General features: G+C 18.4%; 4 protein-coding genes across 4 annotated transcripts, besides 7 other annotated features; all 4 read left to right on the top strand. All coding sequences in view use genetic code 6, as the record gives it.

Moving 5' to 3' along the window:
- The first annotated feature begins 1910 nt into the window (after nt 1–1910).
- Nucleotides 1911–1951: a microsatellite.
- Nucleotides 1952–3323: 1372 nt separating this feature from the next.
- Nucleotides 3324–7569, top strand: IMG5_196230 (hypothetical protein; the record flags this gene model as incomplete). The annotated part of the gene is made up of 5 exons (XM_004024301.1): nt 3324–3875; nt 3958–4212; nt 4363–4526; nt 4589–6397; nt 7362–7569. The coding sequence occupies 5 exons, from the start codon at nt 3324–3326 to the stop codon at nt 7405–7407; spliced, it is 2826 nt and encodes a 941-aa protein (XP_004024350.1). The 3' UTR covers nt 7408–7569.
- Nucleotides 5311–5359: a microsatellite.
- Nucleotides 6810–6836: a microsatellite.
- Nucleotides 7570–7716: 147 nt separating the features above from the next.
- On the top strand, nt 7717–9796 carry IMG5_196240 (hypothetical protein; the record flags this gene model as incomplete). Its single annotated transcript, XM_004024302.1, has 2 exons — nt 7717–9282; nt 9433–9796. Exons 1-2 carry the CDS (start codon nt 7769–7771, stop codon nt 9794–9796), a joined length of 1878 nt encoding a protein of 625 aa, XP_004024351.1. The 5' UTR covers nt 7717–7768.
- Nucleotides 9797–9798: 2 nt separating this feature from the next.
- IMG5_196250 (protein kinase domain protein) lies at nt 9799–10480 on the top strand (the record flags this gene model as incomplete). The annotated part of the gene is made up of 2 exons (XM_004024303.1): nt 9799–10053; nt 10109–10480. 2 exons carry the CDS (start codon nt 9799–9801, stop codon nt 10478–10480), a joined length of 627 nt encoding a protein of 208 aa, XP_004024352.1.
- Nucleotides 10481–10683: 203 nt separating this feature from the next.
- Nucleotides 10684–11580, top strand: IMG5_196260 (transcription factor iib, putative; the record flags this gene model as incomplete). Its single annotated transcript, XM_004024304.1, has 4 exons — nt 10684–10736; nt 10813–10844; nt 10895–11472; nt 11525–11580. 4 exons carry the CDS (start codon nt 10684–10686, stop codon nt 11543–11545), a joined length of 684 nt encoding a protein of 227 aa, XP_004024353.1. The 3' UTR covers nt 11546–11580.
- Nucleotides 11581–12958: 1378 nt separating this feature from the next.
- Nucleotides 12959–13012: a microsatellite.
- Nucleotides 12962–13017: a microsatellite.
- Nucleotides 13018–13833: 816 nt separating this feature from the next.
- Nucleotides 13834–13871: a microsatellite.
- Nucleotides 13872–14406: 535 nt separating this feature from the next.
- Nucleotides 14407–14452: a microsatellite.
- The last annotated feature ends 912 nt before the right edge of the window (nt 14453–15364 follow it).

Genomic DNA, 15364 nt, shown 5'->3' on the forward strand with positions numbered 1-15364 from the left:
TAAACTTGTTTCTTTGTAATAATAATAATAAGGAATATTTAAAATTATAAAAGAATATAAATAAATATTTATTATAAAAAAAACAAACCAATGAAAACTAAAAAAAAATATGAACTATTATAAAAAAGGTTATACAAGCAATTAATAATTATTAAAAATTTTAGAAGTTTTAAATTAATAATGAATTTATTATTTTAGATTCATTTTAATTTTCTAAGAAAGATAAAAAAAAAAATCTCATAATTGAATTTATACATATATACAACAAATTATGATGAAAAAATTAATAGATATCTTATATTTATATTTATTACCATAAATTGATTTTTAGTTTTTTTTTTAAAAAAAAAAAAAATTAAAAAAAAAATATAAATCATAAATAATATATTAATATAAATATTTTTTCATTATATAAAATTTTAAAATTATAATATAAAATTCATAAAGATAAAATAAATTATAGCTAAAAAATATATAAATAATTTTTTTTAATATTCTATTTGACATTTTGTTTGAAATATTATTCAATATCTATTATATTTGATTAAGAAATTTATTTACATGATTTACTTTTAATTTTTTGGTTAATATTTAATTTTTATTAATTAATAATTTTTTTATCTTATGAAATATTATTTTAAGAAATTAAACAAAATAATTTTTCGAAAAAACCATAGTTATTATGAAAATAGAAAATTTAAAGTTTTTTTAATATATATAGAATATTTAATTGATTTAATTTTTTTTTTCTTTTATTAGAGTAACTTATATTTGAGAATGTAATATTTATTTTGATTTATTAGTTTATTATAACAAATACAAATTAGAATTTTTAAATTATTTTAATAATTACTAATTACTTATTTTGCTATATAATTATAAATCGTTATATATTAATTATTTAATTTGAATACAAAAATAACAAAAATAAATAAATCCCAAAAAAAAAAAACATTTAATAATATTTAAATATAAAATAAGACGTCATTGTTTTATATATATATAATAATTTAATTAAAATATAAATTTATTATTTAATATTTGATTGATTTCCTTTTAATATTTTAACAAACAAACTAAAAATTACTTTAAATTAATTATATCTCTTTGTTAATTTTTTTATCTATTTTAATAAGAAAGTAATCAATGTTAATTATATTATATTATTTTTACAATAGTAAAAAATCTATCAATAATATTATAATATATTTTAATAAAAAAAATCTTTTTTAGTTATTAAAAAATTAATAATAATTATAACAAAAAAAATTGCTTTTTATCATATAAAATATAATGAGTTAAAAATAAGTAAATTTATAAATGCCTTAACCTCTAAAAGTTAATTAAATTAAGACTCTTTATATTTTACAAGACGTTATTCTTTCTCGAACTCAAATAATTCTACATAAAATTCAGAAAATAATATACATAATATGTATTTAGAATAATTAGATAATGGTAAAGATAGTCTTTGCTAGTATGGTCCTTTAAAATTAAATGAAATTATAAGCTTAAGGGCTGACTCAATGAATTATCATAAAAATTAATTAAATGAATAAGATAATAATAATAATAATGATGATGTAAATATTGATTTTAATGATGTAATTGGATAAATAGATTAAGTGTTTCTTAACTTTTGTAAATAAAATTGATTTTATAATAATAAATGTTAACAAATTAATAAAATTTTTTATTAATAATAATATTTAGATATTTTTATAATTTATTAAAATGTTGTTGTTGTTGTTGTTATACATTATATATATAAATAAAAAAAAAAATATTTTTATATTGTATTTTATATGTTTTTATATAAGGTTTTTTTTTTAAAAAAAAAATAATTTTGTGATTTTGGAGCTTTTATTTTCTATATTATCGAATATTATATTTATAGTATAAATATACTCATTAAAAAATAATATTTTAATTAAAAAATGAATTTAAATTATTTTATTTTTTTCTTTAACAATTTTATTACATTTTTATTTAATTTATATAATATTTTATATAGATTATATTTCTTACATAATTTTTAAATTTGCATTTAAATAATTATATATTATTCTTAAACTCCTAGAAACTCATAAACGTTTATATTTTTTTTATTTTTTTAAATAATTTAAAGAAAAAAATAATTAAAAAATTACCAAATATGTTTCATAAATTTATATTTAATTAAAGATATATATATATATATATTTAAAATGTTATAAAATTAAAATATTTTTATTTTTTAATTAATAATAGTATTGTTATTTATTAATTATTATTAATGATATTTAAAATAAATTATGATTTTATTTTTTTTGAATAAATTATATGTTGGTAGGTAAAGTTTATTTTTTTTAATTTTAATTTTATATATTTTACTCTTTTTAACAAAACTTTATATTTATATTAAATATCTAAGGTAATAGCATAATGTTTATAATTAAAAATTCATAATTAATTATTTGTTTAAGAATAATATATTTTATATAAAGTACAAATTTTTTATTCTGTAGTAATGTTAAATTCAGATTCTTCAGTAAATTTTTAATAGAGATACTACTATTTTTTTATTTATTTTGATTTTGAAATAAAAATTTATACTTTTTTATTTTAAATATCTAATAATTTTATTAATTTATAATATTTTTTTTATTCATTTATTCATTTTAAATTTTTTATTAATTTGTTCGTTTGCTTATTATATTGAATTCCTTTTTATTATTTTTTGATATATAAATTTTAATTTCTATTAATTTATTATCTACTTTTAATATTTCTTATATTTTTGCGAAATTTTAATCAGAAAAATCGTGTTTATATTATATTTGAATATTATTTTAAAGTTAATTATTAGAATTTCTTTTATAATTTATTTTTAATTAATTTTATTTTATTTTTATTCGAAAATTTATTAAAACAATCATCTTGATATATCTTAAAATTTATTGTTTACTTTGTTTTTTTGGATTTTATAAAAATATAGTTTGATTTAATACTTTTTATAAAAATCTATTTGCTTATGGTTATTCATTTATTACCCTTTTATTATTGGAAGCTAATTTTTTGGTTATTTAATTTTTTTTAAAATACATTTATGAGAAGATAAAATAAGTATTTTATTAGCTTAAAATATAGATTTAAATCTTGTCTTATCTTATCTATTTATATAAAAAAAATATTTAATAATACTATATTTTTTTTTTTTTTCCATTTTTTATTTTCTAAATTAGTTTTATTAATAAAATATAAAAATAAGAAACAATTAATTTTTTGATTTTTAAAAATATTATTTATAAAAAAAAGAAATATATAAATATTAAAAATAAAAAATGGACAAAGAAGAATTAATAACATATGAAAATATATTATATGTAATTAAAAAATTCCAAAAATAAGGTTTTGAAAGTTTAAAATTGGAAGATTTGGCTATTGCCATATCCGTTTCAGATTTTCGAATTCATTTTTTGAAATAGACAGGTATAGATTGGGTTTAAAAATATGAATTAAAGGCGTTAGAAAAGCTCCGTAAATGTAATTTCGATATGTAGTGGATGTAGTCAGAAATTTAAGAAGAATATACTCCTTTATTTAATTATATTAAAAAGGGCGATTTATAAAAAACAAAAGAATTTATATAAAATCATTCACAAATAGAATTAATAAGGAAAGCATAAGATTCTCATAATCGTTCAGCTTTGCATTTAGCTTCAAAACTAGGTCATACAGTAATTGTAGAATATTTACTTTTATAAGGATTTAGTGTTTTTAGTCGAGATAAATAATTGCAAACTCCTTTACATCTAGCTGCTTATTATTCTTAGGAATATATTTGCGAATAATTAATTAAAAAAGGTGCTTCTTTGGAGGCTACAGACATAAAAGTTAATTTAATTAAAATAAAATATTAAATTATATAAAAACTAAGTTTTAAAAGTAATAATATTAAAATTAAAAATATAATAGGGAAGAGCTCCTTTTCATTATGCATGCTGTAGCTCAAGCTCAAGAATAGTTATTATGTTTATTGGTTTATGCCCAGAAATAGTCGAAAGTGTTGATAATGATCTTTTAAATGGATTACATTATGCTGTGTTAAATTCTTCTTAAAAATAAGTAGAAATTATTAGGGCGCTTTTGGATTACGGTGTAAAAGTTAATTAAAGAGATAAGGATGGAAAGACACCACTTTATTTAGCTTCAGAAACGGGGAAAAGTAGAGTAATTCCGATTTTATTGTAAAAAGGAGCTGATTTATAATTAACTAATTATCAAAATCATAAAAATGCACTTGATATTGCGGCTAATGAACGTGTTAGGGAACTTTTGATTGTTTATTCAAATATAAAAAATGAGAAAAATATTAAATAGGATGATATTTAATGGATGGATAATGCAATTAAAGGATAAAATTTAATTAAAGAAGTACCTTTTAAAGAAAATATAAATACATAATAAAATACTGTTAAAAAAAATAATACTTAGAAAAAATTAAAAGAATAATAAGGAACTATTTAAGGTTGGGTAAGAGAAAAGTAATTTTTTTGTTTAAAAAAATAAAAAATTATTTATGTGTTATTTTTCTTTTTTTTATAAGGTTTTTTAAATTAATGAAAAATGTATAAGAAGAAGGAATAAAAGTAAACTAACATTTGAAAAAGCCGTTTATTTATACAGGAAGTTGGATGGAAAGTATATAAAATGTGGAAGATTTGTACAATTTATTGAGTAATAATATGAATTCTACAGAAGCTACATTGTGTGCTTTTAATATATTATGTCCATATGAAGGAGAACTTCCAAAAGAAGAATAAAATAAAGAAGTTATTGATAACTTTTATGGAGATGCATGGGGATCATGCTTGAAGGTTACTTTAGAAACTAAGAAGAAATAAGATGAAGAATTATAAGAAAAAGTTTTTCAGGTTGATGATTTAAAAGAGAAATTAGAAGTCTATGAGAAAATTTTAAAGGAGAAAACCGAAGAAATGAAAAAGTTAAGATAATAAAATGCAGAAATGAATATAAAATTAGAAGAATATAAAGGAGTTTAAATAAATTAAGCGAATTTATAATTACTTTAGGAAATTTAGAAGGAAAACGAGAAGCTTAAATTAGAAATCAGGGTAAAATCTAGAGAATTAATGGAAAAAGATATGGAAATATAACTTTAAATGCTAGAAGGGAATAAAGATTTGGGAGAAAAAAAAGACGAGAAGAATAAAAGGGAAGTTTAATTAGAAGAAGAACTTAAAATTTTAAAAATTGAAAATTAAATGTAGAGATTTAAAGCAGGATAAATTTTCTTAAATGCATTAGATAATAATAATAAAGGAAATAATAATAATAGAGGAAATAATAATAATAATTAATAAAAAGTCGATGAAGAATTAAATATTTTTGATGACGATGCAATTATTAATTTATATAAAGCTTTAAAAGAAAATCCTTAACCGAAGTTTATTTAGAGATTGAAAGATGTAGATAAAGACAAGGATGGGTTTATTAGTTAAAATGAGTTTGTTAAATTTTGTAATTAATTGAATCTTTCTAATTAAGATATTGTTTCTTTATAAAGGATTGTGGGCTTTTTTGATTAAAAAAAAAGCCTCGGGATAAGCGAGTTTAAGGAAATATTGGAAAGTAGACCTAAATAAAGGTAAATTTAGGAAGAAATTTTATTCAAGAAAATCCTTTAATGTTTTTAAAAAGATAACATTTCTTTAGAAGAAGTTTTTATTTAGTTAGATTAAGATAATAGTGGAGATATATCTCCATAAGAGCTGAAAGAAGGGCTTTAAAATATGAATGCGGATCTTAATTAAGCAGATTATAATTGTCTTTTCAATATATTTGATAGAGATAGAAATGGGAAGATTTCTTTATAAGAAATGAAGGAGACTATGTAGATTTATTTAGAAAAAATGGAAAAAAAAGTGGAAGAAGAAGTAATGGAATATGAAGAAATTTGGATAAAAGAAAATCAGTAATTTTTAATAGAAGAAAAAGATTTAAATTAGAATTAATTTTTATCTTTAAAAAATTAAATTAAAATTCAAATTCCAGGGTTTAGAGGAAGAATTAACTCGAAAAATGTTTTCTTTAAAATTGCATTAAAAGGAAGTGTAGAAAACTGTATTTTTAAATAAGGAATTATCTAAAATAATTTAACTTAAATTGCTTTGAGGTTCACTTTTGAGGAAAATACAAAAATATGTGATATTGGATAGTTTATTAATATTTAAGTATTTTCAAATGAAAAAATTTCAGAAAATTCCTTTTTAGGAGAAGTTTTTGTGGCTTGGAAATGTTGTTTAAATACTAAAAATGAATGGAAAATTAATTAAGAATTTAGCTTTGTGAATAATGAATATAAAAGAAATAAAAATATTGAAACTAATGGAAGGTTTTTGACAGTTTAATTAATGATTTAGGAAGAACTGGAGCTTAAATAAATTGTAGGAGGAGGAGGAGTTATTAATGGTAATATTGATGATGTTTATAAAGAATTTATTAAAAAATAAATATTGGAATATATGAAAATGTTAAATAAAAAAAATAATTTTAAAGAAATACAAGAATATGAAAATGCCGATTAACTTTCTTCTAATGTTGATAATATTTTAAGTATATAATATAATAAAGAAGATATAGATAATATTGATTCGGAAGTAGTTTTTACACAGAGCAGTATTTTAGTAGAAAATGGATATTAGAATTAGAATAAAGTATAATAAGAAATCGATATTTTAATGAAAAGTATGAATTCGGATATTAATGGTATTCTTAATGAATCTGATTTTAAATAAAATATTTAAAATATTAATTCTAATATTAATTCTAATGTTTTAAAGTTTTGATATTATTTTTTTATTCAAAAAGTAAAGAATATATATTATTATATTTATATTTGTAATTTTTTATAATAAAAATAATTTTAATCTAAAAATGAATATAAACAAATTTATTTATATATATATATATATATTTAAAATGTTTCGTATTTAATTTAAAATGTATGGATAATTAATTAAGCAATGTAAATATTACTTGCTCGGATATTTAATGTGGATCTATAAATACAGAAATAATTTAAATATAATTAGGAAAAGATGACGTTTCATTATGTTTTCCAGAAAAATAATCTTAAAAAACCACTATAAATTTAAGAAATATAATATTTAAAGGAAGTTCTGAAAATATATAAGCATTCTTTTAAGCTAGTATTATAATGTTCTAAAATATATAAATGCTAAATTTTAATAACTTAAATATTGAATGCTTTTAAGATTGCATTTTTTCCTAAAATACAAAATTAGATATAAAAAAAGAGATTAATATATATTCAGGAGGAAATATATAAACAGAAGAAACATAAATAGAATCAGAAATATGCTAAATATTTGCATAAATTGAGACCAAATTGAAAAATAATTCAAAAATAAATATAAAATAACATAAATGTAAAAATTAAAGCGATGAAAACAAAAAAATTACAAGTGTTTTAACAGAATAAAATCAATTCGAAATTGAAAAAATTCTTTAAAAGTATAATGTGAAATCCATTAAAGATTTTTTATAACTTTTAAAACAAGATTTCACTTTTTATATTTTCTCAATTTAAGCTTTGTCATTGGAATAAAATGTTTCAGTATTATCTAGTAATATTGGTATTTATACATAGTTATTAAATATTTAACCGAATTCTGTAATTTCGGCTTCCGGAAAAGGCTGTAAAGGAACATAAGGACCTGGAGGAGGCACAATAGATATCTCTATGAGCGAAAATCTACATTGCGGTGGTGCAGGTGGTTCTTTTGGATCAGCAGGGGGGTCTCCTGGATCTCAGAAGGAAATTTATAATGATTTATGTGCTAAAATTTAAAGTAAAAAAGGTTATGGAAACCCTTTGTATCCAATTTTCGAAGGAAGTGGTGGAGGAGGATTTATTGTTGGAATGGAAGAAAAAGATGTAGTACTAAATGCAGGATTCGGAGGGGGGTTTATATATGTTGAAAGTATAAAAATAATGCTTGAAGGGATAATAAAAGCAGATGGAATTAGTCCTGAAAAACCCGAATATATGCATTTAGGATCAGGTTCGGGTGGATCAATTTAACTTCATGGAGTTTTTATAGAAGGAGTAAATGGAATTATTAGTGCTAATGGAGGAGAAAATACAGGAATTGGGGGAGAAGGGGGTGCTGGCAGAATTCTAATTAATTAAACTAAATGGTATAGTGAGAATTTTTATCCAGAAAAAATAGGAATTTTAGTATCTGTTTAATAAGGGGGAAGAAAAAATGTTATAAAAAATCAAATATAGGTTTTCAATGGAACTATTTTTAGTAACCCGTGCTTGCCTGGATACGAACCGTATAAAGGACTTTTTTAGTGTAAGAAATGTAGTTTAGGGAAGTATAAAAAAAGTGTGGGAAGAGATATGTGTTTGGATTGTGAAAATGAAAATAAGGAGAGATTAGAGTTTGTAAAAGAAGACTTTTTGTAAAAAAGGGAGTGTAGTTATGTCTGTAAGAGTGGCTTTAAGAGTATCAAAAGGAATAATGATAAGAATATAGTCTGTTTAGAAAATTTCGAATATTTTTTAGCAATAATGGGAAATGAGAATGTCGTATATGGGTTGGGAATGGTAATTTTGAGTATTTTAATAAATATAGGAATGTATATTTTGAGGAAAAGAAAATAAGGGAGAATTCTTTAGAAATATCAAAGAGGTTTTGGGGAAGAAAATAGTTTTGAAGAAGATTTTGAACATTTTAATCTATAAGATATTACTTTTCATGAAAAGAGAATGTTTTTAGATGGAAATAATGAGCCTTCTTGCCCTTTTAAGATAAACGAAGCTTTAAAAAAGGATTGTTTATGTTTTTTAAATAGAAAATTTTTTTGTAGAGATGAAGACTTGGAAAATGATGTTTTTGAAAAAATAAATTAAGTTTTTTAATTTGGGAAGGTTAGTGTATTTTTATTGGGGTTTTTGAAGATTTTTTTCCCATTTTTTTATTATAAGATTTTACTTTAGATAAAAATGAGAAAAGTTTTAGTAGCTGAAGGGATTTTCTTTCAATATTTAAGGGAAAATTTCACAAAAAGGGATTTTTGGATCAAGTTTACATACAATAAAAATTTCGATTAGGTTTTTTTGGATTATATAGACTATACGAAGACTAAATTATAATGGAATATAGAATAAAAAATGCCGGTTTTGATACTTTTTTAGGGAAATGGATAGTTTATGAATCCTTTTTGTATAAATATGGAAGATTCTATGTTTTTATATTTAATTTAATATCTAAGGGCGTAGAGAGATAAAGGATTTTATAATTATGAAGAGGAAAATGAAGAAATAGAAGAAAATAGAGAAAAATGTGAAGAATTGGTAAAGCTTGAGAGGTTTTTTAAAATTTTGGAGATAAAAAGTAGAAAAATAAACATTTTAGAGACTTTTGAGAAATTCTGTGAAAGCTTTGAGGAATTTTTAGATGTTGTAAAGGAATATGAAAAGGAAGTTTTTGAAAAATTTGGGACCTTTTTATAAGTTTGTGTACATGTTTTAAATGAGGAAAATGGGAAAGTGTTTGTTTTGGGAAATGAAGATGATGTTAAAAAAGATAAATATTTAAAAAAGTTAAAAAATAATTATGGGATAGAAACTTTTAGTGGAAAATATCTATTATTTTTTCTAAAAAAAGAATCAATAATTGTGGGTTCTTTTATGAGAAAAATCTGGATAATATTAATGATTAAATTAAATGGGTTTGCTTTGATGAACATGATGATTTGAGTATGTTTAAATAAAAAGTTGAAAGAAATAGAAGTACTTCTTATGATATTTAATATTATGAAGATTATTATTAAAATTATTTAGGATAAGAAAAGTAACATTAAGGATTTTGGGAAGTATTTTAGGGTTTTGCGACATTCTTTTATTATTATTTAGTTATTTCTAAGTCCTTCTTTTTAAAATATAGGGAATTTAAAAAAATCGAAAAGGTTTGTGTATTGAAGATTATTCTTTTTTTAGTCTTTATTGTTAAATTGGTAATATATTTATTCCATTATTTCATTTGTTTACTAATTTTTATTTTTTATATAGTTTTCTATTTATGTTATATTAATATTTCCTTATAATGATTTGCAAGATAAAAATAATTTCTATTTTAGTATTGCAATAATTTAAATGTGTATTTATCCATTTGCATGTATTTTGTCACCTTTTTATTTGATTTTTTGGATTGTTTAAGAAGATGAATTTTAATATGGAAAATATTTCGCTTTACTTAATTTTATGGAAATTATAAATTCGTTTATTGTTTTCGTATTAAGTATTATTGAATATTTGATTTATTTAGAGTTTAATATTTTAAAAGGAAGTTAGACTTTTTATTTTGTTTTTAACGTCTTTTCAGGATATTTAGCTAGTTTATTTATTTTAAGAATTTAAAAAGAAACTTCTTTATTTAATTGAATATTTTTTGTTATTTTAAATTTAATATATGTATATTTTTTTTTAATATTAATTTTACTTTGATTTATATTTATTTAAAAAAAAAAAAAAAGTAAAACTTTTTTTTTTTTTATATAGAAATAATTAATTAATATTTTATATTTGTATATATATTTTATTTAAAAAAAAAAATAAGTAAAAAAAATTTTTACTATTAAATAAAAATGTTTAAAAATACATTTTAATCAGGATTCCTTTCAATATTATATTCAATAGGGTACAAAATATATATTTTTTTTAAATAAACAAATAATAAATGTTTTTTTTGTTTTAAAAAAAAAATATAATAAAAGATCCAAACCTTTATAAATATGGGATAAAAGCAGTAAAAAAAATATTAATTAAAATAAATTCTAACAAAAACAAAAAAAATAGTTAGAAATGGTCACATAAAAAGAATTACAGATTAAGATATCCTTTCAAGTGTTTTAGAAATAATGGGAACTAATGTTTCTACTAATTTTATAACTGCGCCAGCAGATCCGAAAGAAACATTAGGAATAAAATTACCATTTTTAGTTATGATCATAAAGAATGTAAAAAATTATAATAAATAAAATATCAAATTAATTACATATTTAATATAGTTAAAAAAATATTTCACATTCGAAGTATAAGTTTTAGATGATAAAAATGTCAGAAGAAGATTTAGAGCTTCCAACTATTAATCTACTACAAGAGTTAAGCCTTTTATTTGTACTATGTAAGCCCTTTTTTTTTTTTTTTTAATATATTATATAAATTTTTAAAGGCCTATGAGATTAGATGAAGGATGGAATTAAATTTAATTTAATCTTTCTGATTTTACAAGAAGGGCTTATGCAACTAATTATATTGAAACTTTGAGAGTTTAAATTCATGCGAATTGTAGAATTAGAAGAATTTACTTTTCTGATAGACTATATTCTGAAGAAGAATTACCACCAGAGTTTAAATTATTTTTACCAATATAAGTATTTTATTTAGAAAATATATATTTTTTTAAATTTTTTTTAATATTTTTAGGGATAAAAAAACAATTCTTGATTTTTTGTTAGAAATATAAAAATGCTCTATACAATTATTTTTATTACATTTTTTATATTATTTATTAATTGTAACTTTTTTTTTTAGTATTATGAATATTTCTCATTTTTGTTCATTAACATTATTTATATAATAAATATTAAACAAAAAATATTTTTAATATGAAAGTGAGATATTGATAAGATCATTTAAGTTTTATTACTTTATATGTATATAAAATTAATTGTAATAAGGTTTTTTATATAACAAAAATATAGTGTTTTAATAAATTTATAAAATTAATAATTTTTACTTAATTAAAAATAATAAAAATTTGTTGAAAAATTAAACAAAATACAAGATATAAACTTACAAATAAACTCCTTGTTAAATAATAATAAAAAAAATAAATAGAAAATTTTTTATAAGATAATGACTTTGTGAAAGAAAATGTATTTTTAGGAAAGTATTTGTATAAAACGAACATAATTAAATTAAACTAAAGAACATTTCTCTATTAAATAAATTTTTATAAAGTAAATACTAAATAGAATTTTTCAGTATAAATTTTTAAGATAGAAATAAAATATAAAAATTTATAAATAATTTACATATTTATATATACATGTTATTCAATTATTTTTAAAATAAAAAATACGTAGGCATATATTTATTATATGAATATGCTAAAAACGGGAATTTATTTTCACTTTTAAAAAAACGTAAACAAAAAAATTAAAAAATTGCTTTTTCATTATTCTTTTAAATTTATTTAGCAATAGAAATTTAAAAAGAATATTATATATAAAGATTAGAATAATAATAGATAAATAGTATATTTATAATATCCGAAAATTTAAATATATTGAGAAGAAACAAATAGTATATTTAATATAAGTAATGCCTATAAGAATATTTAATAAAAATAATATAAGGTATGTTAAAAAGATATGAAGAAAAAAAAAATTGGCTTTAAATATACTTAAGCATAAATGGATAAAGGAAAATTATAAATTCTATAATATTAGGAAGAATGAATATGATACTAAAGTTAATAAATAGGATTTAGTTTATTTATTAATAAAGAAAATTAAGATGTAAAAAATTATTAAATGTATTATAAAAGTTAAATAAAAATATTAAATAATGATATTATTTGGATATTCAAAAGTCTGTTTTAATATATATTTAAGCTTAATAAGAAAAGGATTATCTATAAAAGTAAACATTTATTGAATAAAATTAAATTAATAAAAAAGTACATTAAAATATTATATTTTGTAAAATGAAATTGGATATATAAAAAATTTTCTTATTGCTTTTGAAATTTTGGATATTATAATAAAAATTATATTTTTGAAAAAAAAATACATAATTATTTTATATTTATATGTATTTAATTATTATATTAATAATAATTTGTTTATTTATATATTATATTTTATATTTTTTTATTAATTTTTTATTTTTATTTTATTTTATTAATTTATTTTGAAAGATAATTTTCGAATTTTAACTTTTTTTTATATTAAATTCTTTTAATAAATCATATATATAAAATAAAAATTATTTATATAATTATTAATAATTATATTTTCATATTTTTACTAATAATAAAATACAAATACAAATTATAATTTATTTTTATATAATATATATAAAGAGGGAATTTTTTTATTTTTTTAAATAAAAATACTGTTTTATTTAGTTGTAAAAAATTAAAATTTTATTAATTACTTATATAATTTTAATAATTTTTATTTTATTCTATAAATATTATATTTTTTTATATATATAAAAATAAAATTTTTTAATTAATTTTTATTAGTACACTTGGAAATATTTTTTATTGACTTTTTATATTTAATTTTTTATTAAAATAAATTTAATTTAAATATTTTTTTTTTTTTTTAATTAAATTAAATTTAATTTTATAAAATTAATAGTTTATAATAATAAATTTATTTTATATGTACTTAAAATAATAATCAATGCATTTTCAAAAATTAATTCTTTTATATTAAACTTTTTGAATTAATCGAAATAAATTTTAAGCAACTCATATAAAGTTACGCTAATTGTATGAAATAAAATATGATAAACTAATTTTTTTTCAACCACAATCAATTTTAGCTACCTTAATCTAAACAAAACCATATATATTGGCATTAAACTTATAGTTAGATGCATATGAAAATCAACTTTTTCTTTAAAGTTCTATAAAATATAACTATATACCTCAAATAAAAGAAGAAATAATCCTTTAAAAATAAGAAACCTTACTTGAATAGCAAATCATGATATATAGTAAATAATTAGAAAGGCAAACAAATAATTTAAAGCCAAAGAATAAAGTACGTATATTTAGAGGAGCAAATAAATGAATATAATAACATTAATTAACAAAACTCTTAAATTCTTTTTAAAAATATTCATCAAGGGAATTAAGAACTTGTTTTTAGCTTTTAGTTAAATATAAAAAAGACAGGCAATATTTTCCTTATAATTTTATTAAAATAATAAGTTATTAAATTCTTTTTAAAATGATAGATTGATTTAATGTTTATAATAATTATAATTTCTATTAATTTTTTATTAGAAGTGTGGCCTATATGGAAAAAAAAAATATGTTTTTATGCGCTTGATAGAAGTTAATATTGTAAAGATTTCCCTTTTTAAATAAAAATGCAATTTTTATAGCCTTAAAAATTATTAATTAGGTAGCTTTGTTATAATTATTTTTGATATGTATTTCTATTATATTTAATATTTATTAATTTTTATCTCTCTCTAATGTTAGAAAAATAATATGTTTATATGTTTTTATTGATAAAAAAAACAAATTTTATTATATATAATATAAGTAAAGATATTTTAATTAAATAAAAAAAATTAAAAATTTAAAAAAAATAAAAATATAGAAAAAATGTTTAAATTATAGCATTTTGCTTTATCTGGATTTATTATTATATTTAGTATATTAGTTTATTTCTTATATATTGAAGAAATCGATCCATCATCTAGCTTTTATTCATAGAGTTGGTAAATATCGCAAATTTTAATCAAAAAAGGTCTCACAAGGTCTTACACAAATGATAATTAAATAATAAAATGGTTTGAGAATCCTTCCCAATTTGATCTAGATGGTGAATCATATGTAAATTATATTGGAAATAAATTGAATGGAAAAGCTAATTTATTATTAAATTTAGAAAAGATGGATTTGACTGATTTATATCAATTAAACTCACGAAATTTCATTCCTAGAATATTTAGAGTAGAGTTTTTAAATAGGTAGAAAGATTAAAGACTGGTTGATGATTATTAAGAATTATTAAATAAATAAAAATTTGAGGAAGATTTTATTTATGGAATCGAGAAGGAAAATGGAGAAATTTTGGGTAATTTGTAAATTTTAAAAGGAACCAAAAATTAGGAAAAAATAAAAAATATTATTGATGAATTTTATGATTAAAGTAAAAAAAATAAAGAAAAATTAAGACTTTTCTTTTAGGTGAAAACATCTTAAAAATTAAATGTATTTCTTCCGGTATTTTTTGTGTAAAATAAAGGTATTTTTTTCAATTAGTAATTAATTTTTGGACTTTTTAATGATAATTTTGAAAACATAGGCGAATAAAATTTTTTAAATTCGCTTTTTTTGAATTAATAAGAAATCACTTTTCGGTAAAATGATATTCTTAACTAGAAGAATATTGCTAATATGAAATTTATTGCAAACTATTGCATTAAAACTGCTTTGTTAGATAATAAAGAAGATTTTGGGTATTCTTTGATTTTATTTTAGTTTTCTTTGGAAAAAGAATTCGATATTTATCG

The sequence above is a fragment of the Ichthyophthirius multifiliis genome (assembly GCF_000220395.1).
Source record: "Ichthyophthirius multifiliis unplaced genomic scaffold scaff_1120509251399, whole genome shotgun sequence".
NCBI lineage: Eukaryota > Ciliophora > Oligohymenophorea > Hymenostomatida > Ichthyophthirius > Ichthyophthirius multifiliis.